Source organism: Pongo pygmaeus, chromosome 10 (genome assembly GCF_028885625.2).
Source record: "Pongo pygmaeus isolate AG05252 chromosome 10, NHGRI_mPonPyg2-v2.0_pri, whole genome shotgun sequence".
Classification (NCBI taxonomy): Eukaryota; Metazoa; Chordata; class Mammalia; order Primates; family Hominidae; genus Pongo; species Pongo pygmaeus.
In genome coordinates, this window is record NC_072383.2 from 16,357,356 (window position 1) to 16,380,890 (window position 23,535).

The 23,535-nt window shown below is 37.5% G+C and overlaps 1 protein-coding gene across 1 annotated transcript; it reads left to right on the top strand.

Moving 5' to 3' along the window:
* Positions 1-235: 235 nt before the first annotated feature.
* On the top strand, positions 236-22,444 carry STRAP (serine/threonine kinase receptor associated protein). The gene is made up of 10 exons (XM_054445158.2): positions 236-2,109; positions 2,831-2,966; positions 9,229-9,310; positions 9,897-9,969; positions 13,012-13,108; positions 14,324-14,461; positions 16,844-16,980; positions 18,878-19,027; positions 19,923-19,988; positions 21,883-22,444. Exons 1-10 carry the CDS (start codon positions 1,998-2,000, stop codon positions 21,942-21,944), a joined length of 1,053 nt encoding a protein of 350 aa, XP_054301133.1. The 5' UTR covers positions 236-1,997; the 3' UTR covers positions 21,945-22,444.
* Positions 22,445-23,535: the final 1,091 nt, after the last annotated feature.

Below are 23,535 nucleotides of genomic sequence, written 5' to 3' on the forward strand. Positions count from 1 at the left end.
GTGAGTGGTGTGTATGTGTGAGACAAAAGGGAGAGGCTGGCATAAAGGAGGAGTCGAACAAGATAAAATGAAAAACATATATAGTAAGTGCTTTACCGTAAGTGAATGAACGAGAGTACTAAGGAAAAAGAATGGAGACGTATTTCAAGTTCTCACGTTGTTTGACTCGAATCTTGTAGACGGTGTTTGCTGCAAAAAGATGAAGAAAACATTCACAGACATTTATGTTGATTACATATTTATTGCTATGTGCCAAGACGTTGTGACCTTGGGGATAAAGTAGTAAAGAAAACACAAAAATCTCTGTTGTATTGGGTTTACATTCTATCAATAAAGATACAACTTGCCTAGAGAAAAGGCCTCTACTGGTTAGGAAACAGTATGAACAATTAACAGCTCTGGTGGTTTCACAGAGCCACAGTGGGCTGCCTGCTGCAGACAGTTTGTTTATATTTAAATATTCTTTTAATATTTCTATTTTTGTCCATGTATTATAACGCACATGTATGTAATTCGCAAATTATCACTCATATATATACATCATATCAAAAGGTGTAAAAGTTTTTGATAGAATTCAGCATTCATTCGCTTATAAAATGAGTGCAGGCTCACTTTACTGATGAGAGTATTTCATCAAAAAAATTGGGGATCTACAACTCTAGAGTTCTCCGAAGTCCACCAAGGAAAAAGTAACTCGAATTTAATCGCACTTAAAACTATATAGTATCCACTTCTAATACATTAGCAACATAGGAAAACTTACACAGCAGAAGAGATGACTGGGGAAATTTTTTTTTTTTTTTTTTTTTGAGACGGAGTCTCGCTCTGTCGCCCAGGCTGGAGTGCAGTGGCGCGATCTCGGCTCACTGCAACCTCCGCCTCCCGGGTTCACGCCATTCTCCTGCCTCAGCCTCCCGAGTAGCTGGGACTACAGGTGCCCGCCACCATGCCCGGCTAATTTTTTGTATTTTTAGTAGAGACGGGGTTTCACCATGTTAGCCAGGATGGTCTCGATCTCCTGACCTCGTGATCCGCCCGCCTCGGCCTCCCAAAGGGCTGAGATTACAGGCGTGAGCCACCGCGCCCGGCCTTTTTTTTTTTTTTTTTTAAGACATAGTCTCGCTCTGTCGCCCAGGCTGGAGTGCAGTGGCGCGACCACCGCTTACTGCGGCCTCGACCTCTCGGACTCCAGTTATCCTCCCACCTCAGCCTTCCAAGTAGGTGGGACCACAGGCACCACCACGCCAAGCCCGTATATGGTTTCTAAATAACACAAATTGCAAAAAACGTTGCCAGACAGCGTTCGCTGGTTTGGGCCGTCACTGGGAATGGCTAGTGTCCGTCTAGATATTCAGAGGCCGAGCACAGTCCTCAGTAGAGCTGCTTGGCGGGTACACAGCTGACGCTGGTCCTTGGGCTTATGGGAGTGGGAACGACTTTCAACTCGGCCGTGGACCAGGAAGGCATTCTGACCCGCTAGAGCTCGGAGACAGGGACCCCATCCCGGTGCCTAGAGCGTCTCACTTAGTTGGCGTGGGCCAGCGACAGTTACCTCACGAGCACTGACCTAGCGCCTGCGCCTTTCTGTACTTCTCGCTCGCTTTTCAAGTCACTGCTTCCCGGCGAGCCTGCCCTCCCGCCAATCGTCATTTCCGGCGGGTGCTCTGCGTCATTTACGCCGTCACTTCCTGCCGATACCGGTGTGGACGGTGTGAATCGTGGCTGGCCCGGTTCTCCGCTTCTCCCCATCCCCTACTTTCCTCCCTCCCTCCCTTTCCCTCCCGCGTCGACTGTTGCTTGCTGGTCGCAGACTCCCTGACCCCTCCCTCACCCCTTCCTAACCTCGGTGCCACCGGATTGCCCTTCTTTTCCTGTTGCCCAGCCCAGCCCTAGTGTCAGGGAAGGGGCCTGGAGGAGCCCGAGGCGCTGCAGCAGAAGAGAGAAAAGACAACGACGACCCTCAGCTCGCCAGTCCGGTCGCTGGGTTCGCCGCCGCCATGGCAATGAGACAGACGCCGCTCACCTGCTCTGGCCACACGCGGCCCGTGGTTGATTTGGCCTTCAGTGGCATCACGCCTTATGGGTATTTCTTAATCAGCGCTTGCAAAGGTGAGCAAGGCCGCAATCCTGGTCCCCGACGGGTGGGACTGGGCTGAAAGGGATCGGGACCCGCACGCTTCAGTGCCGAAGCGGTGGTGTGGTGAGGGGGGAGGGGGCGATATTAACATCTGAGATGAGGGCCAACGCTGGTCCGGTGGAGAAATGAGTGTGTTAGGGAATCCGCAGCTGGAGCCGAGAGGACGCTTTTGTAGAAACTATTACCCCCAACTAAGACCTCTCTCCTTATTTTATTTTTATTGCTATTTTTGGAGGAGCTGGTCAGCACTTGCCTAGACTCTCGGGACAACACTGTAAATAGCTTTCAAGGATTTGGGGAAAGGAGAAATTAGGCCAGGCCGTGCAATACCTTACAAAGACATTCGCTCTTGTCTCACTGGATATTCCTTTGTGGTATTAGCCTCATTTTTCAAATGGGAAACTGAGATTTAGGCTAAGATGTTTGTCCAAAATAAGACTAAAATCTAGATTGTTTTGACGCAGATCAGTATTCCCAGCGAATTACAGATGCTTTTCAGAGAGAATGATCTGTTCAGCCCTTCAGTTAATGTATTACTGCACATTCCTTAATGCCTTCAGTGGGTGATGGTAGTTAAATTGCTGAAACAATTTTTCCACTTTGTCATTGAACATCATTGTATATTTACATTTGAATCTTAGACTTTAAGTAATCTGAACTTATAAATTACATGTTTTAAAAAATATTTTCTAGATGGTAAACCTATGCTACGCCAGGGAGATACAGGAGACTGGATTGGAACATTTTTGGGTCATAAAGGTGCTGTTTGGGGTGCAACACTGAATAAGGATGCCACCAAAGCAGCTACAGCAGCTGCAGATTTCACAGCGTAAGTGTAGCCAACACGGCTAACTTTGGTGTTCTCTGTAGCTTGTGTCCTGAAATAATCAAAAACTTCAGTGTCAGATATTCATAAAATTCTGACTCACTGGCTGCCATATAGAACGCATGATGTTTGATCCCACCAAAATTCCGTCGTGGTCCTGTGTGCTTCTTTGTCTTCAGTGGTTCTCAAAATTTTCAGAGGCCTAAATGACTTTTCCTTATATTTTGATTGAGACTCAGGAATCTGCATTAACAAACGCACCAGATAATGAATGTTGATCTTTACGAATGCTGCTCTGTGTGTACTCCTTAGTGATATCCTACATTGATGGCCCTAGGTTTTTATTTCAATCCCAGTTTTTGTTAACTGGCTTTAGGCATCACTAAAACTCACTGTGTCAAAAACAAACAAAAAAACAAAACAACAGCAAAAAAACAAAACTCAGCTGCTCTTCATTTCCTAAGCTTTTAAAGGTTGAAATCTAAAGCATTCTTGATTTTCACTTACATCTAGATTATCATCATCTTTTTTGATTCTGCCAGCGGGATGTCTCCTGACTATAATGTTCCTCCATGTAGTAACTGCAGCTGCCTTAGTTCAGGATCATTTTTAACTTTCAGTAGTTTCTTTTCCTCCTGTTCATTTTCCATATTGTTGCCATTTGTCTTCCTAAAAACATACTTGATCATGTCACTTCTCTACTAATGATCTTCCTGTCTTCCCTTTGCCATTTTAGTAGTTCATGACCTTTGATGTACATTAGAATATCTGGAGAGCTTTTCAAATATTCAAATGGTATGAGTCCCAGAAATTCGGAGTTTTAAAACTTTTTTTTTTTTTACTTTTTTACTATATATATATATTTTATAGTTTTTACTACATTTAAAAATATTTTTTAATACTTTTTACTATACAGACAGTATCTAGCTATGTTGCCCAGGCTGTCTTAAACTCTTGGCCTCCATGCCTCAGCCTCTCAAAGAGCTGGGGTTACGGGGGTGGACTACTGTGCCTGATACAGAAATTCTGGTTTGATTGGTCTGGGGATGGAGTACTGGTCATACTGATTATTGGTGTTTTTTTATTTTTCTTTCTTCCTTTTCTTTCCTGATGTGCAGTCATAGAATTGCTGACCTAAAGGACACATTTCAATTGTTGGCCCTTTACAGTTTGCTTCATCCTAGTTCATCAGCATCATCCTCTGCCATTGCACACCGTAAACCTACAATCTAATTATACTAATCTTATTGTTGCCAGTATATACCTTACCTGTTCTGACTTTTGGCTGTTAATTATGTCATTAAACTGACTTGCAGTGGCCCTCGTTGCCTTTTTGGGAATGTATCATATTTTATAAATCTTGTTATCTCCAGTTCCTGCTTGGTATTTGTAACTTAGGAATTTGACACTTCATTGTTTAAACTGATGAAGGCAATATCAAGAACTATTGTGCATACACAGATTTATTAGACTTAAGAGGCTAGAGAGTACAAGTGGTGGTGATTTTTTTTTTTTTTTTTTTTTAAAGACAGAGTCTTGCTGTGTCACTGAGGCTGGAGTGCAGTGGCACAGTCTCGGCTCACTGCAACCTCCACCTCCCAGGTTCAAGTGATTCTCCCACCTCAGCTTCCTGAGAGGCTGGGACTACAGGTGCACGCCACCACGCCTGGCTAATTTTTGTATATTTAGTAGAGACGGGGTTTCGCCATGTTGGCCAGGCCGGTCTTGAACTCCTGACCTCAAGTGATCTGCCCGCCTTGGCCTCCCAAAGTTCTGGGATTACAGGTGTGAGCCACCGTGGCTGGCCTTTGATTTTTTTTTTTTTTTTTTTTTTTAACAACCTCACACTAAGGATCAATTGTAAATCTGCTGCCTCCTTCATTTTAAGTAAATTAAACATACCAATTTTAGAATGAAAAAATGAAGGCTGATTGATTGTGGTGGCGGATGCATGACTGTATGCTCTTGTTTATTGAAACAGTGTTGTTTTTATGCTTTCTTAACATTTCAAGTCTCAATGTCTGTGTTTACAAGTGGTATTAAGAGCATGAAGGCTGGAGCCTGATGACCTGTATTTGAATTGGTGGCCTCATGCACTTTATTTAACCATTTTTTTTTCTGTCATGGTACCTACTTCATAGGTTGGTTTTGAATATTAAATAAGTTAATATGTTTCAAATACTTACAATATTACCTGAAGTCTATTACACCTATGAAAGTGTTACATATGTAAAGTAACAATGATAGCTACCATGTAAACTGTTACCACCCGCACTTGATCAAAATCACATATTATTTTGAAACTAATATGGTTAAAGCCTTGAAACTATCTGGCCTCATATAAGGAAGGTTGAATAGATTTAAATGTCAAGAAGGAAGATTTTTGTGATTTTTTTCCCCCTCCTCAGTTAAGGCTTTAGGTGCTGTGTTAGAGTGGAAAATAATAACAAGCATTGGCACTAGGTGGGCTTGCATTCATGTGCTAACTGTGCTGTGTATTTCCAGTTTGATCATCGTAGGATTTTTTTTTTTTTTGAAACAGGGTCTTAGGTGCCTAGGCTAGAGTGCAGTGGCGTGATCACAGCTCACTGCAGCCTCTATCTCCCAGTCTCAAGCAGTTCTCCAACCTCAGCCTCCTGAATAGCGACCACAGGCATGTACTACCATGCTTGGCTAATCTTTGTGTTTTTTGTAGAGACGGGCTTCACCATGTTGTCCAGGTTGGTCTTGAACTCTTGGGCTCAAGCGATGTGCCCACCATGGCAGGATGTTTCTTAAATGTTGGCTTTCATATCTGTAAAATGGGACTAAGACCCATGAGATTATTGGAGGAACAGAGAGATCTTCCTCCACCATATATCCCTGAAGTCCAATATGATCTCTGTCACATAGTAGGTGCTCAATAAATGCTAGTTGAGATTTATCCCTCATTTCCTCTATGTCTTGTCTATGGGGTGTAGGAGCGTGTTTGTGTGTGTGTGTGTGTGTGTATTCTCTCCAAGAAGTTACTCCTCACAGCCTACCTGATTAGTCATGGTTGGTATAAAGCATTTTTAGAAACATCTTCTTTTTTCCCTCCATTCTTACGTTTCTTGGAAAACTCATTTATGGTGTGGTCATCTAGAAGTGGAATTTGGTCCTGTTTCTTGTGGAGAAATTTAGCAGAATAGGTCTGTGGACTAGTGTAGAATGTTATCTTGGAGTAATTCGGGCAGTTGAGTCCAGTGTTGAGTACAGTGTCCCTAAAACACCATCTCTTTGTATCTGTTTGGGAAGAGTGCCAAAGTAAAGACAATTCTGTGCTGTGCTCCCAAGAGTGCTTAAGTAGATCTGGGATTGGGTCCAGGAATTTATAGGTAATCACAATGTATCACTCTTTCTTTCTTGTAAAGCCAATAGAAATATCTAATTTTAGTTTTAATAAGGTTCTTGATCAATCAAAAATGGTATTATCTCCTAGATGACTTGGTCAACATGTTAAGGTATTTGGGCAACTTTTAAAAAATCTTAAACTGGCCTGTTTTTTTGAAGGTTTAAATAAGTAAGTTAGGCAGCTCCTATTATGAGACTTACGGTAAGTTCATTCTGAGGATATGAAAAGTATCAGGCAGCATTATTATTTGCAAGAAACTGGGTATAAGAGGTAACAGTAGTTTAAGGAGATGACAAGTACTTCGTGGGATGTGAAGAAAATAAATGTTGGAGGGTTAGCTGCTGAAAGGGTATTGTTAATAGCACTTTACTGTCTTGATTTGAGCCCTGTGGTCAACTAATATATCTCAATTTCTTGCCTGGAGATTGAATAATACATTAGGAAACACTTAGATTAGATCCATTTTAGGGCTCTTACTGTGAATAATGGAAATCTGCCAGAGTTAGTACATGCCCTGTCAGAAAATGTCATGCCTCTATTTTAGTACTGTTTCTAAATAGGAGGAAAAACTACAGACACATTACGTCTCTGGTTAATGTTACTACTTTGGTCACTCCAACTCTCTTCTCACCTTTGAATAGACACAGCCTTGAATAGACACAGTCTAAGCAGAATCTTAAGATTTTAGAGCTGGCATGTTGGCATTAGCCTGTAGCTTACTTAGGAGGCTGAGGTGGAAGGATCTTGAGGCCAGGAGTTCAAGTATAGCTTGGGCAATATACCAAGACCCTGTCTCAAAAAAAAAAAAAGAGAGGTTTTAAGTTTATGGGAGATTATTTAATAAACTTGAAATTAGCATATCAAAGGACATTGCCTGGGTTTCTTTGGAGACTTGTAAATATTAGAATAGTAATTTTAGATACATTTGTTGTTTTCTTCACTTTTGATGCTTTCTGTCATTCTAATACTTGTGAACTCTTATCACAACCATGAAATGCATTTCACTGTAATTAAGGATATATGTAAACAAAAAACAAAGCAAATTTAAGCACAGTAATAAGTGGAGTTCTGTGGGAGAACAGAAAGGAATGGTTAATTATCAGAGTTGAGGATAAATAGGTTTAAAGAAAAGATAGCATTTGAAATGAGCCCTAAGGGTGAGTAGAACTTTAATAGCTAAGAATGTAAAATACAGACTTAAGAGAATAATATGAACAAGAACATAGGAGCCTGGAAGAAAATACATAAGTTATTTGAGGAATGGTTTATAATCTAATGTTGCTAGATTCAGAGAAACAGTACAAAATGAGGTTGGGAAAGTAGATTGGGGCCAGAGAGTTGCATTGGAATGACAGAGAGAGGAGCAAGTTTCCTGGGCAAAGAGAAATGAATACTAGGGAGTTTAGTAGCAAGGCTACTTATAGTTGACATTATTTCTTTCAGAACATATTTATTCAGCCACTCGTATGACCCACATTATTAAATATTGCAAGCTTTGGTAGTGTATCATGAGCATTCCTGTTAGATGGTCTTTCATATTTATTAACCACATTGCCCATGCTATTAATGCTCATCTAGAATAGCCTTCCCTTCTTTTTCCCCTGATATATTTCTCTTTGCTTCTTCCGACGGCTAGCTCTGTTACTTACATTTTCTGGACAATATCTAAGTGCTTTTTTCTGAGTTTTTATAGCCATATGTATGTCTTTTAATTATATTTCTTAAATGTGTTATTTAATGCATGTTTTTCTCCTCAGCTAAAGCTCTACTATGGCAAGAACCTACTGTGGGGTATTTTTTGTCTCCCATTTGTGCCTTAGCACTAAGTATAGAATGATATATATTTAATATATTTTATTATGTATTGGGGTAAGCAAAAGAAAAGATACGTCTTGCTTTTCTCTGATTTTTTTCCCTCTACCATTTTATTGCCCACTGTGTTCCTGAAAATAAATAATATCAGTTGCATTAAAGTGGAAATCTCTATGGAACATAGATTTTTCACTCTTAGCAATTCTTTTCCCTGTCTGCAGAGTTTTCTTGTTTATTTTTCACTGACCTGTTCTGATCTAAAATCAACTTTTTTTCCCCCTTCCTTAAGCTTTTTTATTTGGGGGAACCCTTTTAGAGTAATGTTGTAAAGTATTGCTCAACTATTACCCGCCTGGAATATACATACACATATAAATGTATGTATACCTACAACTAACTTGTATTTTGGGGTGGGGTGGGACAGAAAAAACAATGTAAAGATTAAAATACTCAGTGTTAGCCTTATATAATCAAAGGCTGATAGTTTGGGGGAAGTTAACTGTACTAGAGTTTGAAATTTTAAGTCAGCTTTGAAGAAGAGATGAAGTGGACATTGTCTCTCCACTATCTTAATTTAAAATTTTACTTAGCCTGTACCAAGGCTTTTCATTCCCCTGTAACATTTTTAAGGATTTCTGGTTTATTTATTTATTTTTATTTTTTATTGTGCATCTGAGTGGAGAATAGAGAAAAAATTAGCATGGTGAAACTAAAAATTGGTTAAAATGTATGACAGGCTTGCTAAAGGGATATTATGACTGTCAGCTAAAATAAAAGTAAGTTGGATGGGTTGGTTCATGAATCTTACTTACTTAAATTGTTCCTATCTTTTCCACTGTCAAAGAAAATTAGATTGGTTATAAAGTTTTTACAGAGAAATTTCTTTTCCCTTAAGCTTATTTAAATATTTTATCAAATGAAGTCTGTGAGGGATATTAGAGATAAAGGAGATTTATAATACATATATGTAACATTTCACATATCTAACTTATTTGGTACTCATCAATATTATAATTGTATTTATCCTTTTAATATATTGCGTAATATTTATCCTACTAATTTTCCCTTTTTTACTTTTAGCAAAGTGTGGGATGCTGTCTCAGGAGATGAATTGATGACCCTGGCTCATAAACACATTGTCAAGACTGTGGATTTCACGCAGGTATCAGAAAATGGAATTTATTTTAGCGAGTTAAGTTGCTGTTATATAGTGTAATAATGCTTTTATACTTGATTGGTGTGTATATTTGATTGATATATTTTGTGTGGAATATTTGTTATTTCTTGGTTCATATTTGATTTGATTGTATATTAAGCTCTATGAATTTGTTTCATGGTTAATCCTGTCAAGCTTTTAAGATACTGTGGAACAAGTACCAGTCCTTCAGCAAGCAAAAAACATCTGAAAAGCTCCAGTGGTCTTCCCCAACTACTAATAGAAGGGAGAAGATAAATTTGAGATAATCAGAAAAGGGCCTCTGACGAGGGAGAGGAGTAGGATCGGGGAGAATGGGAGAGTTCGTGTATGTGCAGTGTAGTGTAACGCTTTTGAAGTGGAAAGCTTACAAGTCTTGGCAGTTGTGAGAGGGCAGCTGTTCCACAGTATCTTCTCAGAAGTAATTGGTTATGTCTTGGCATCTCTTTGTGATGTCTGTGAGCTAGATTTTGATTTTATTTGGTGTTGAAGTTTGAAAGAGAAATAACTATTAAAACGGTTAATCTATTCACATTTTACTTTGTGTTTTCAGGATAGTAATTATTTGTTAACCGGGGGACAAGATAAACTGTTACGCATATATGACTTGAACAAACCCGAAGCAGGTAAGCATAATTTAAACATCGGCTTGTAGTTTTATTTTCTTTTAATTTAAATAACTGATTAAAGAATTTCATGCTCAGTACTCAAATTTGGAAAATAAAGATAGTCATGACCGGGCATGGTAGCTCATGCCTGTAATCCTAGCACTTTGGGAGGCTGAGGCAGGTGGATCACTTGAGGTCAGGAGTTCGAGACCAGCCTGGCCAACATGGCAAAACCCCGTCTCTATTAAAAATAGAAAAATTAGCCAGGCATGGTGGCAGGCGCTTGTAATCCCAGCTACTTGGGAGGCTGAGGCAGGAGAATCGCTTGAACCCGGGAGGCGGAGGTTGCAGTGAGCCGAGATCGCGCCACTGCACTCCAGCCTGGGCAATAAGAGTGAAACTCAGTTTCAAAAAAAAAAAAATAGTCACAAAGAAGAAAATCAAAACATAATTCATCAGTTTTTGGTTTATAAACTTTCAGTCTTTTTTTCTGCACAGTTTTTAAAAAATAAGTTTATTTGCTACATTGCTATTGTATAACCTTCTTCCAAACTGAAAATTTATTATGGCAAATTTTTATCATTATATTAAGTTTTAAAACATTGCAGAACAGTGTTACTATTTTTTGGTAAGAAAGACTGGTTATTTATAGAAGTTGGTGATGGTGAGAATTCTCAGTTGTGTGCACATATTGCTTAGATTTTTGAACCATGTAAATATATTAGCTATTCGAAAGAATTTTACAAAATCTGCAATTACAGTTTTTTCATGTCACTAAATAGTCTATGAACTGTTTGTAATGACTTTCTGGTTTTCCATCCTGTGGATATATAAGTGAATTAACTAGTTTCCTGTTTTGGCCTGTTTGGGCTATTTACAGATTTTAAATATGAAAAGCAGTATTATGCTAAACATCCTTACAGTTGCAAATATTTTCACAATAAGATAACTAAGCAAAAGTAGAATTGGTGGGACAAAGAGGAGTAGAGTTGTTGGAAGGTGGCCGGGCGCAGTGGCTCACGCCTGTAATCCCAGCGCTTTGGGAGGCCAAGGCGAGTAGATCACCTGAGGTCAGGAGTTCGATACCAGCCTGGCCAACATGGTGAAACCCCATCTCTACTAAAAGTACAAAAAAATTAGCTGGGCATGGTGGCAGGCGCCTGTAACTCCCAGGTACTCAGGAGGGTGAGGCAGGAGAATCGCTTGAACCCGGGAGGTAGAGGTTGCAGTGAGCCGAGATTGTGTCATTGCATTCCAGCCTGGGGAACAAGAGCGAAACTCCTCAAAAAGAAAAAAAAAAAAAGAATTGTTGGAAGCCATTGATAGATAGTACCAAAGTGTCTTCCAACAAAGTATAGGTATATATGTATGTATCTATACCCAACATGTTCTAGTGAACACTGATAACTTTCTCTTTGTCAATTTAAGAAAATAATTCTGTTGTATTAATGTGAATATTCATGAGATTAAAATGCTATTGAATACCATTTTAATATATTTCCTTTTTTATGAAATAATTGCCTGTCTACCCTTTGTCCATTTATCTGTTGTGTTATTCATGTTTTTCTTACTGGTTTTTAAAGGTTCTTTATTGAATTCTAATTTATCATTTGCTTTTAAATTTTGTTAAGGCGGTTTTATGGTATATACGTTTTTAACATTTTGGTGGCGAAATTCTTTATGCATTCTCTCATTTTACAGAAGTTATAGGTGTCTTCCCCAGTCTACATATTTATTTTATAATATTTTAATCATTTCCCTCACCATATAGATACTTAGCTACCAAAACATGACAAACATAATTTTGTTTTATTATATATTTGGTATCTTTCAGATTTTATTATGTGGGCATTTATGTAATCATAAATCTATAAAATTTAAAAGAGTAATAAGAGAGTTAGAACCACATTGGAAATTAAGCAGTTATTCTCTTGAGATACCTTCCATTTCTGAGAACTTTTTAAAATATTTTACATTTTAGTGTTACGGTAATTTGTTATGAAAACATTTTTAAGGTGAGGAAACAAAGTGCCTTTACAGATTTTTTTATTCTCCATTGCATGTAGGAGTTTTTTCTCGTTTCTTTTTTGATAAATTTATGCCAAAACATGGCAAAGGACTCTGACCTCACTTAATCTATGAACCCGTTCAACAAAGCAAGATAGTTCAGGGATTGGGTCAAAGCAAGGTAGTTAGGGATTGGGTCAACATTTTTCATGCTCTTTACCTTTCCCAAAGCTGTTTTATGAAAGTTGCTCTTTCGCTGTGCTGGCAGCAGAAAATAAAATGAGGTTTTACTGTGTATCAGGTATCTGTTAAGCCCTATTCGCATTTGTAACTATTGTTATCTCATTTTACAGATGAGGAAATAAAGTTACAAAGTTAATTAACATGCCCAAAGGTGAAAATAGTGTTGAATGGCATTGCCTCCAGTGTCTGCTTTTGCCCTTAGAGACAGCAGTGAGGGTTTTTTGAAGTTCTTTGAAAGGATAATCTCCTACAGATTTAAGCTCCCTTCCTTTTTTTTTATGTTTTCCTCACAGTGTAGAAACATTCTTGGGAATTGCTGTCCCACTTTCTATTTCCGTTTTTTCCTTCCAACCCTTATTTCTCATTATTTACTATCAATAGCTGCTTGGATAAATGTCCCAGAGTTAGCCATAGTACTAGAATCAGATTCAACTGTCTTGTTCCTGAGTCCATGTTCTTATTAAATTATGCCACATTAATTATTCTTTTATTTCATGGCGATACAATAATGCTTTTGAATATTATCAGTTGTGTAGAAATTTAGCCTAGAGGGAGTGTGTGGTGCATTCACTCAGCTACATATAGCAAGCATGGTGGTTCCTTGGGTCCCTGTCATGCAGATAAACTTATGTTCCAATATAGAAAAACTAACTGTATTCTATATAAACATCAAGTTTGAATTGGGCTGGGCTTTGAAAAGTTGCAGTCTAATTTAAAATGTGTGTTTTTAAAAATATATAATTGTTCTGATATTGTTCAGTTTAAAAAATCATATATTAACAAATGTACTTTAAATTGTTTTATCTCAAGAACCTAAGGAAATTAGTGGTCATACTTCTGGTATAAAAAAAGCTCTATGGTGCAGTGAGGATAAACAGATTCTTTCTGCTGATGACAAAACTGTTCGGTAAGTAATTTTTCTTTAATAATTTACAATTTAAGGCCGGGCATGGTGGCTCACGCCTATAATCCCAGCACTTTGGGAGGTGAGCCGGGTGGATCATTAGAGGTCAGGAGTACTAGACCAGCCTGGCCAATGTGGCGAAACACTGTCTCTATGAAAATTACAAAACTTAGCCAAGCGCGGTGGTGCACACCTATAATCCCAGCTACTCAGGAGGCTAAGGCAGGAGAATCACTTGAACCTGCGAGGCAGAGGTTGCAGTGAGTCGAGATTGCACCATTGCACTCTAGCCTGGGCGACAGAGCTAGACTGTCTCAAAAGAAAAACAAACTTAAAATTTGCAAAATATTTTACCTTAGAGCTTATATTTTAAATACATTTAATATTATGTGTGAAAAATGTTCCGAACATTAAAATTTAAGTTGCACCCAGGTCACATTTATCTGGAGCTATCTATTTACTAATACAGGTTGAGTATCCCTAACCTGAAAATCTGAAATTTGAAATGCTCTGAAATCTGAGACTTTGAGTGCCGACTTGATGCTTAAAGGAAATGCTCATTGGAGCATTTTGAATTTCCTGTTTTCAGGTTAGGGATTCTCAGTCGGTAAGTGTCTAATGCAAATATTCCAAAATCCGAAAAAGTTTGAAATCCAACTTTTTTCTGGTCCCAAGTATTTTCAATTAAGGGATGCTCAACTTGTGTATACAGACAGCAAAATTCAGAAGAAAATTAAATTGCTGATACCTTATAAGCAGGTGTTCTTAACCTGGGTCTGTGGGCAGGCTGGTTAAAGGGAGGGACCATGAAGCCTCTGAAATTCTATACAAAATCTTGTGTGCTGACACCTGATGTATATTTCTTTGGAAAGATGTGTAGCTATTACTAGATTCACAAAAACAGAGTGTAAGAACCACTATTTATAGCAGTGCTGAAATTGACTAGATTAGAACTTGTCTTAATAATGTAGTTTTGCCAAATTGGGAAGTGTATGTAGGTATTAAAGTTGATTTTACTTACAAGCTATCACACATAATTTGACATTGTATATAGAAACCCAGAATTTCTTTTTATCATCTGTAATGTGTGACTTGGAATGAATGTTGTTTTTCTGTAATTGTGATTGTCCTTTCGTTGGCTAATCTGCAGATGTAATTAGAATTTATAAACTTTTTTCTTACATGAGTAAACATCATATTTTTATCTTTATTTTGCAGACTTTGGGATCATGCTACTATGACAGAAGTGAAATCTCTAAATTTTAATATGTCTGTTAGTAGTATGGAATATATTCCTGAGGGAGAGATTTTGGTTATAACTTATGGACGATCTATTGCTTTTCATAGTGCAGTAAGGTATGTCCAAGAAATACTTTCATTTTCTTTTTTAGGTAACGAAAGACATTTTGGCTACTTAAAAATGGAAAGGTATTTACTTTTTTTAAAAGTAAAGAGGCCAGGCGTGGTGTCTCATGCCTATAATCGCAGCACTTTGGGAAGCTGAGGTGGGAGGATGGCTTGAGACCAGCCTGGGCAACGCAGTGAGACCCCAATCTCTACAAAAAATAAAATTAGCTGGGCTTGGTGGCACACACCTGTAGTCCAGCTGCTTGGGAGGCTGAGGTGAGTATTCTATTGCTGGAGCCCGGGAGGTTGAGGCTGCATTTTGCTGTGATCTTGACACTGCACTCCAGTCTGGATGACAAAGCAAAACCTCCTCTGAAAAAAAAAAAAAAAAAAAGCAAAAACTACTGAATTGGTGCTGTAATTAATGTTTTTTACTATATAAAACCAGTGTGGGCTGGGCGTGGTGGCTCACATCTGTAATCCCAGCACCTTGGGAGGCTGAGGTGGGCAGACCACTTGGGGTTAGGGGTTCGAGACCAGCCTGGCCAACATGGTGAAACCCTGTCTCTAAAATAAAAATACAAAGAGAAGAAAAATTAGCTGGGTGTGGTGGTGAGTGCCTGTAATCCCAGCTATTTGGGAGGCTGAGGCAGGAGAATTGCTTAATCCCAGGAGGTGGAGGTTGTTTTGAGCTGTGGTTACACCACTGCATTCCAGCCTGGGTAACAGAGTGAGACTCTGTCTCAAAGAAAACAAAAAACAAAAAAACAGTGTGATCTTGATTCTACTATTTATTTTCACCTTAAAGTTTTAGAGAAGGAATAATCTTATTTCTATTCCTGAGTATGTGCAGACTTAATGAATTTTTTAAACAGATTTGAATTTTGCGACTTTAAATGTAGTAAATACTCTTGGAGAAAGACTGGAATATATAACATAATTGAAAAAAATGTACCCACAATATTATAACCATAGGTGCAAGAGTGATAATGGTAGTTATATTTTCTGCTAGTCCATTTTTCTATGTTATATATGTGGGTGTAGAGTATTTGTGTTTTTTTCTTTAATTACTAGGACCATAATGAATACCATTTTGATTTGTTTAAAAATATTGTTAGCCATTTAAAACTTCTTTGAAAACATTTTTACTTGATAAACTGTATTTGCATCATAGGTTGTACTAAATTATGGGTTAGTTTCCCTGTTTTAGCACCATGGTGAATGTTCTAGCACATCTCTGAGTGTTTCTTTACAGTAGATAGGATCCTGTAAGTAGAATTATCAGTTCAAAGGCTAGAAATGAGTTTAAAGTTCTTAGTTATACATGACACTTAATTGATTTCTGTAAGGATTATATCCACATTACACTTTGATATTTGACCAGTGTCTTAACCTTGTGTCTAAAGGGCTAACTGGGAGAAAGGGCGGTAAAATTGGAGGAGAGCAATTAAGCAATGTCAAGGAGTTTATACACATACAGTGAACTGATAATAGTAGAATACTATGGCCTGGAGCCATCAATTGGTATATTAATGCTCTTCACTCACTCCTGCAGTTAGGCAAATCCCATGTTGGTGGCAGAAATTTTCTGGACCATTGAATATTCTAGCATTTGAGCCAGCAAGTTGCTATGTAGTGATCCTGCATAAGTCACGACTAACTTTAATTATCATGGTTTAAAGTATATGATGATGGGAAGTATTTAGGAGCTGGGATACTATAATGTTTTGTATTGGAGGCCTTTCATGATTTTTAGGGTTAAACTGAAAAAGCTAATGTCCAAACTGTAATTAAATTTCAGATGAAGCTGTTATTATGCATTGATTTTTATTATATAACTATAGCCCCAAATTTTGTTAGTCTTTTACTGCCTTATAGTAGAAACTGTTTTCAGCAGTTTATATTTTATGACATTGAAAGTTTATCTTGCTGAGGAGCTTAAACCTTCAGCAATTAATAATAATATATAAATAATCCTTTATATTAATTACCTACTGTGAAAACTTTTTCTATTTACAAAGATAATATGTGGTTGTAGAAAAACGAAACAATACAGGTGAAATTTATTTAAGAGCAAAAATCCCAATGTATTATTCATACTGTTTTAATTAGCCAACACACTCATTTCCGGGAAGACATCCACTGCATAAACTGGATATCCCTCCATCAAAATGTCTTTGTATTGCTGAGATGAGCTCCACTCGGGCATAGTATCCATTTGATTTTTTTTTTTTTTTTTTTTGCTAACAGCTTTTTTTACATCAGTGTTTATGTTTGAGTAAATTAGTATTTAATTGTTCCTTGGGTTTCAGAATTTAAGAACAGTTCAAATGTAACTCGTTATTTATACAATATTCAAGATTTGTAAATACTACTTAAATTTTTTTTCAGTTTGGACCCAATTAAATCCTTTGAAGCTCCTGCAACCATCAATTCTGCATCTCTTCATCCTGAGAAAGAATTTCTTGTTGCAGGTGGTGAAGATTTTAAACTTTATAAGTATGATTATAATAGCGGAGAAGAATTAGGTGAGTTGTCCCCTTACAGTGATGTGGATACCTTTATCATATGTTAAGTCCCAGTAATTAACACCTCATTTATATATACATATATATATATATATATATGTTACATATATATGTTGAAAGTAAATTTTTCAGCTAACTTTAGCTTGGTGCTTACGAGTGAAAAAGTAAAGGAGTTTTAACCATTTGGGTTAGATGCTCTTATAGATCTGTAAACAAAGTATGCAGAAATTTATCCTTTTAACTAAAGTTCATCATTATGCTGATGTTATGTATTACGGTACAGTGAGTTTTAGGCTTTATTGGCTGGGAGGGAGGGGGGAATCTTATGTCAAAGTCATATGCTAAACACATGCAAGGAGATCCATTCTTTCTGAACTATGTTGTGGGTGGATAACCCCATCTACTTGGCCCATCTTCCTTTTTGCCAACTTAGGAATTCCTAAGACTCCATAAAGAACAGTGTGTGGGGGAAAAACCAGTATAGCATATTACAGGGATACCTTTAGGAATCTGAATTGGATAGTTACTTTTATCAGCTTTTTATTTATTCTGTTTTGGAGTTTGAGTTTTGCTTTCATTTTCATAACAGTCCTTAGTAAGGGGAAGGGAAAGGAATGCGGATTAATTTGAAGTTAACGTATATTTATCTGATGGACCAGGTATTTCACATAGTTACATGTGGTTCTCAGTATCTACTTTTAGCCTTCCCAAATAGTTTTTGCTTTTAGGTCAAAAATATATTTAGTTTTTATAAATATATATTTTTTTCTATAAGCTGTCTCTTCTTGCTCTTGTCTGTTTCTAGCTGCCCTGCTTTACCAAAGAACGAAGCTTGCTAGATTACACCCAAAGAACAAAAGACAATTTTACGTTTTGTTTCTTGGGGAACATTGATGCATCTGGGTTGCACAAATGGAACCTTGGTGATGGACCATGTAGAATCTATTTTAATTGCTTATGGTTCAGCTTTTATTACTTGAATACAAGTGATTTATAAATAAGATATTCTTTTCTGTTACTTTTATTTAATGCCAGTTTTCAAAGTTTTAGAATGTTTTTGGTTTCATATTTTATTCTTTTTCAAGATTGAGAGAACTGAATTATTTGCCCAAGATCTGAAGTCACAGTGAATACCAGACCTGCCCAGCCTTTCTCTTTCCCAAACTTTGTGTTCTTTGTACTCTTACAACTTTTCTATTCTCTGATGGGACACAGACGGGAGACAGAATAGTAACATTGATCTAGTAAAGGGCTTTGAGAACTAGTAAGGTGATGAGGCATTAGAAAGTAAATGAGAAAGGTTCATACATAAAGGTACTACTTGAATATAACAGTGCTCCTAATCTATACATTTTCTCATTAGGTTCCATAGATTAAAGTATTTATGGATCATTGTTGATCCTATATCTCACCTTTCTGTGTGACAGAATAATTAGTGGACTGTAGGAAATTAAGAGGCAAAGTGTGTAAAAGAGCTCCACCTGGTGGCTCTCTATAGTCATAATAAAAATTAGTTCCCTGAGAAATAGGCAGTGAGTTTTAGGATATGGAAATTGGAGGTTGAACTGATAAGACTTTAAATCTACTTTCTATAGAATTAATGGGGCTTTCATCTACCTCTTTTTCTCCATCCTTAATGAGACATGAAGCCTCATTTGCTTTTTTTAGAGGGACAATTTGAAACTAGAATGTGTGCTAGATTTGGAAAGGAATAATCTTACAGAGAAAGGGTCAATGATATGCCACTGTTGTGATGAGAAATGAATTAAATAAAATTTTTAATGTTTTCCTTAAGAATTTTTCATCTCCCCAGTAACACAGACAGTATTTTTTTTTTTTAGCGTATCAATATTTAACCTAATAGTTAAAATTATCTAATAGCCGTCTTCTTTTTCAGAATCCTACAAGGGACACTTCGGTCCTATTCACTGTGTCAGATTTAGTCCTGATGGAGAACTCTATGCCAGTGGTTCAGAAGATGGAACATTGAGACTATGGCAAACTGTGGTAGGAAAAACATATGGCCTTTGGAAATGTGTGCTTCCTGGTAAGAATTTTTATTCAGAATAATAAAATTTTTAAAATGCATGATTTTATGTCATTTTTCATCATTAATTTTATTTCAGGGTTCCTGTTTTCTATAAATTTTAAATTATATATTATGGTTTAAGCAGCGAGAAGCCCAGGATTATAAATTGGCCAGAGAAAGGGTCATGTTCCTTTGTTTAAATTTTTTTTTGTATGGCTGGGCGCGGTGGCTCACGCCTGTAATCCCAGCACTTTGGGAGGCTGAGGTGGGCGGATCACGAGGTCAGGAGTTCCAGACCAGCCTGGCCAACATGGTGAAACCCCATCTCTACTAAAAATACAAAAATTAGCCAGGTGTGGTGGCACATGCCTGTAATACCAGCTACTCAGGAGGCTGAGGCATGAGAATTGCATGAACCCAGGAGGCATGCATTGAGCTGAGATCACGCCACTGCACTCCAGCCTGGGCAACAGAGTGACTCAGTCTCAAAAAAAAAAAAAAAGAAAAGTTTGTTGTACAATCTAGTCTGTTCCTAAATTTTTATACTAGCACATTTTGTGGCTGGAATAGATCTAATTCAAAATTTGCTGGAAGGCAATATAAAGAATTTACAAGTAAATGTATCTAATCTCTGAATAGTATTACTCACTGATCGACACCAATAAAGGTAGACATGTTCTTAATAAAAAATACCTAGTTACTAATCCCTAAGTAGTTGCAGTATGAACCTAAAAGTAATTTTGAAGAAAGACATACTATTTTAGAATCACAGTTATTTAAAAAGGAGTTGTTTTTATTATATTTTGTAGCCATTTTCTTGGAATAGTCTTATGTTGCTCTTCTTGCTTATTGAACACTAGAAATTACTTTAATAGTGTAAGTCATATAATCGTCATTGCTTTTCTTTTTACAGAAGAAGATAGTGGTGAGCTGGCAAAGCCAAAGATTGGTTTTCCGGAGACAACAGAAGAAGAGCTAGGTAAATGCTATGGAATTGACTTTTTTAAGAGTCTTGGGGGATTTAAAATTGAACTGTAGCAGAAGTTTTACTCATTGGCAGAAGAAATTTATTAAATATGAACATATTTAAATAATGGAAACTTTAAATATTTATGCATGTATATATACATATTTATAAGCTAAATATTTAAATACCTACTGCATAGTAGTAATAGGCACAGAGATGTAGTATGGACACAACCGATGTGGTTACTCTTTCATAGCTAGAGTCTAACTTAGGAGACATGCCAAAACAAACAAATTATTGTAAGGGGGATTAAAAAAAGGTTCCTAGAGAAGTGACATTTAAACTGGGACCTAAGGATGAGCAGAAGTGATTTAGGTGAGGTCATGAGAGGCGGTGTTGGTAGGGACAGGATGGAAAAGTTCATAGCAGGAAAACTATATTAACTAAAAGTTCAGAACCAAAAAGGAGCCTAGCATATGAGGAACTAAAAGAACTTCTCCATGCCTCCAGGTTAAAGAGCAAAGGCAAAGTGAAGCTGGAGAAGCTAGATCATTTAAGGGCCTCATTTGCTGTATTAGGACTTGGAGAATTTTATACTAAGAGCAATGAGAAACCTTTGAATTTTAAGAAGAGGACTTTAAAAGATTGCCTTGGTAGTTCAAGACCAACCTGGCCAACATGGTGAAACCCTGTCTCTACTAAAAATACAAAAATTAGCCAGTCATGGTGGCAGATACCTGTAATCCCAGCTATTTAGGAGGCTGAAATGAGAGTAGCTTGAACCCAGGAGGTAGAGGTTGCAGTGAGCCGAGATTGCGCCACTGCACTCCAGCCTGGGTGACAGAGAGAGACTCTGTCTCAAAAAAAAAAAAAAAAGGTTGCCTTGGCTGTGGCACGTACAAAGAATTGGACTGGGAACAAGAGTGAACATAAACCAGTTAGGGGGCATTGTAGTCTAGATGAGTGATCATGTAGGTTTGGTTTTGTTTTGTTTTGAGATGGAGTCTTCCTCTGTCGCCCAGGCTGGAGCGCAGTGGCATGATCTCGGCTCACTGCAGCCTCCACCTCTGGTTTCAAGCGATTCTCCTGCCTAAGCCTCCTGGGTAGTTGGGATTACAGGTGCACCACCGTGCCTGGCTAATTTTTGTATTTTTAGTAGAGGTGGGGTTTCACTATGTTGGTCAGGCTGGTCTTGAACTCCTGACCTCATGATCTGCCCACCTCGGCCTCCCAAAGTGCTGGGATTACAGGCATGAGCCACTGCACCCGGCCTATCATGTAGTTTTTAATAAGGGTATTGCAATGAGAACAGAAAAAGGTAGATGGAGTTGAGAGTCTTTTGTTAGACTTGTTAGAATTGTGAGATTGATGAGTGGGGGTATCATGAGGAAGAAATATGCAGATTGCTGCCATGAGAAACTGGGTATGATGATTTGGGGGGGAGATTGGGAAGGTGTTTACCATTTACCCAATAGAGTTTTCCTTAAATTTTTCATTGTTAAGCACCTTCTTGCTAAAACTTAATGTTGATGGTTGATGTTTTGCTTTAAATAGCACTAAATGTTAGGATTTGAATCACTAAAAGAGAGGGCCAGATCCTTCGAAGACATGACTTTAATTCCGGGTTTGTTAGATAGCTGGAGTCTGAAAATTTAGGCCAGAAAGGGGCTCTTGGAGGTTGAGTTATGGTGTAAGAGAATCTAGTGGATAAAACACATGAACTCTTTCTTCTTTGCCTTTTCAATGACATGAGTCTAGTTGTTAGTGGCATGTGCAGTTGCTCTCTTCTTCCCCTTACCACAGTATGCTTTACAAACACTTTTTTATTCCTTCATTACACAGAAATGTAGATTTGCTTCTTTCTTTCATTGACTAATGTGACTTTTTTTTTTTTTTTTACTTATAGAAGAAATTGCTTCAGAGAATTCAGATTGCATCTATCCTTCAGCTCCTGATGTTAAGGCCTGAGCATCAATCATATGTTGCAGTTAGTATACAACTGACTAAAACAAGCAAGCAGAGAAAAGCATCAGCCTTCCAGAGTTACTCTCTGCTTAAGGCAGAAACAGCAGTAAATAATGAGGAAAATGAATTAGCTCCAGTGCTGGAACAACTAACTAACTTGGTGTTACCTGTAAGTGAAAACTCAAGTGTCAGATGAAGGGAGGTGGAGTTATCCTCTTATAGTACAGTGGCCTGTTATCGTTTTAATGAATACATACAAGCCAACATCCAATTTCTATTATTACAATTAGGGTTCTTGTAGCTGTTTATGTTATTATGGAGAAGAAAACTATATTGGCTTATTTTTCTGATCTTAAAGCAGAATGCCTTTTTTTTTTTTGCTTCAGTTGTAAAGAAGAGGGAATACATGATAAAGTAACTGGTTTGATTTCTCTTTCATTGTACACTGCTTCTGAACATCTAATTGTTTTTAGTTGTCTAAATAAAATGCCTCTAAAACAAAACAATGTTTGGTTTTTTTGGGGAAAAACTACTAATGTGAGTTTTATAAGTGGAAATAGCCAGAAAGTTTTTCTGTATCATAACCATAGCAAAAGATAAGCCGATTAATCTGTAGTAAACATTATTTTATAATATTGAGATTCAGTTACTTGTACTGAATTTTTGAAATTCTTACGTCCTTTACTAGTGTTTCATTAACCTTCTCTATTCCCAGATTGGATAGAAGTGCTTGACATGCCTTTTTAAACGATTATTTAAATAATACATGCTAGTGATAAGAAAAAAAAAAATCAACTGAAATTTAGCAGTAAGCTGAAAGATCACTTAAAATCCTACCACTCCTCAAAAAACTATTAAAATCGAATGACCGTGAATGCATGTTAGGGCATCTCTGTATGTATATACAGATAGATAGAATGGATTTTATAAAAATGGGATTACTATAGACCTGCAGTGGTTTAAGAAGTATGGAATTTTACCTCATTCTTTAAATTTGGGTGGCATTCAGAAAGCCCTTCTAAAGCCTTCTAATAAATTGGATCAACTGAGTTTAGACTTGTAATTTATTTATTTTTTAAAATAAAGAGGGCATATTAAATGAGTAATTTGGAAATACTTGAGATGAATAAATAACATCTCTGCCAACTTCCTTTTTCTCCTGATCAGTCTTGTGAGTGACCCTTGATAACTTTTCTTAAAAGGAATATGAGTCAACCAAAGAATAAGATTAATTTTTGAGGATTTGTGATAACCAGAAGAAAGCACTGTAGGCTGTGACAACCTGTGAGGGCCAAGAGAAATACAGGGGAGCCAACTAGTGATCCACATCGGCTTTCATAGAGTGGTAGTATTTTTGTGTCAGCTTGTTACATGCCTGAACCTCTGGATTGCAGCAGTGTTGTCATTGTACCAGCAGTTGCGTCATTGTACCAGCAGTTGCTCAGACTCTAATCAGAGTCTGATTTACCCTCAATACAGCTTTGTACGCATCAGATTGGATTCATGAAGTTGCTTGTTATTTATGAACCAAGGGAATTTCTACTTAGGTTTCATAAAAGTCTAATGACCCTGTACAGGTACAGTCCTTTGTGTA

Excerpts from the sequence above, each read along its gene's own strand:
- STRAP (XM_054445158.2), top strand. The coding sequence starts at position 1,998 with ATGGCAATGAGACAGACGCCGCTCACCTGCTCTGGCCACACGCGGCCC. Across the intron at positions 2,110-2,830 it reads CTTAATCAGCGCTTGCAAAG|ATGGTAAACCTATGCTACGC; the intron begins GTGAGCAAGGCC and ends AATATTTTCTAG. Across the intron at positions 2,967-9,228 it reads GCAGCTGCAGATTTCACAGC|CAAAGTGTGGGATGCTGTCT; the intron begins GTAAGTGTAGCC and ends TTTTACTTTTAG.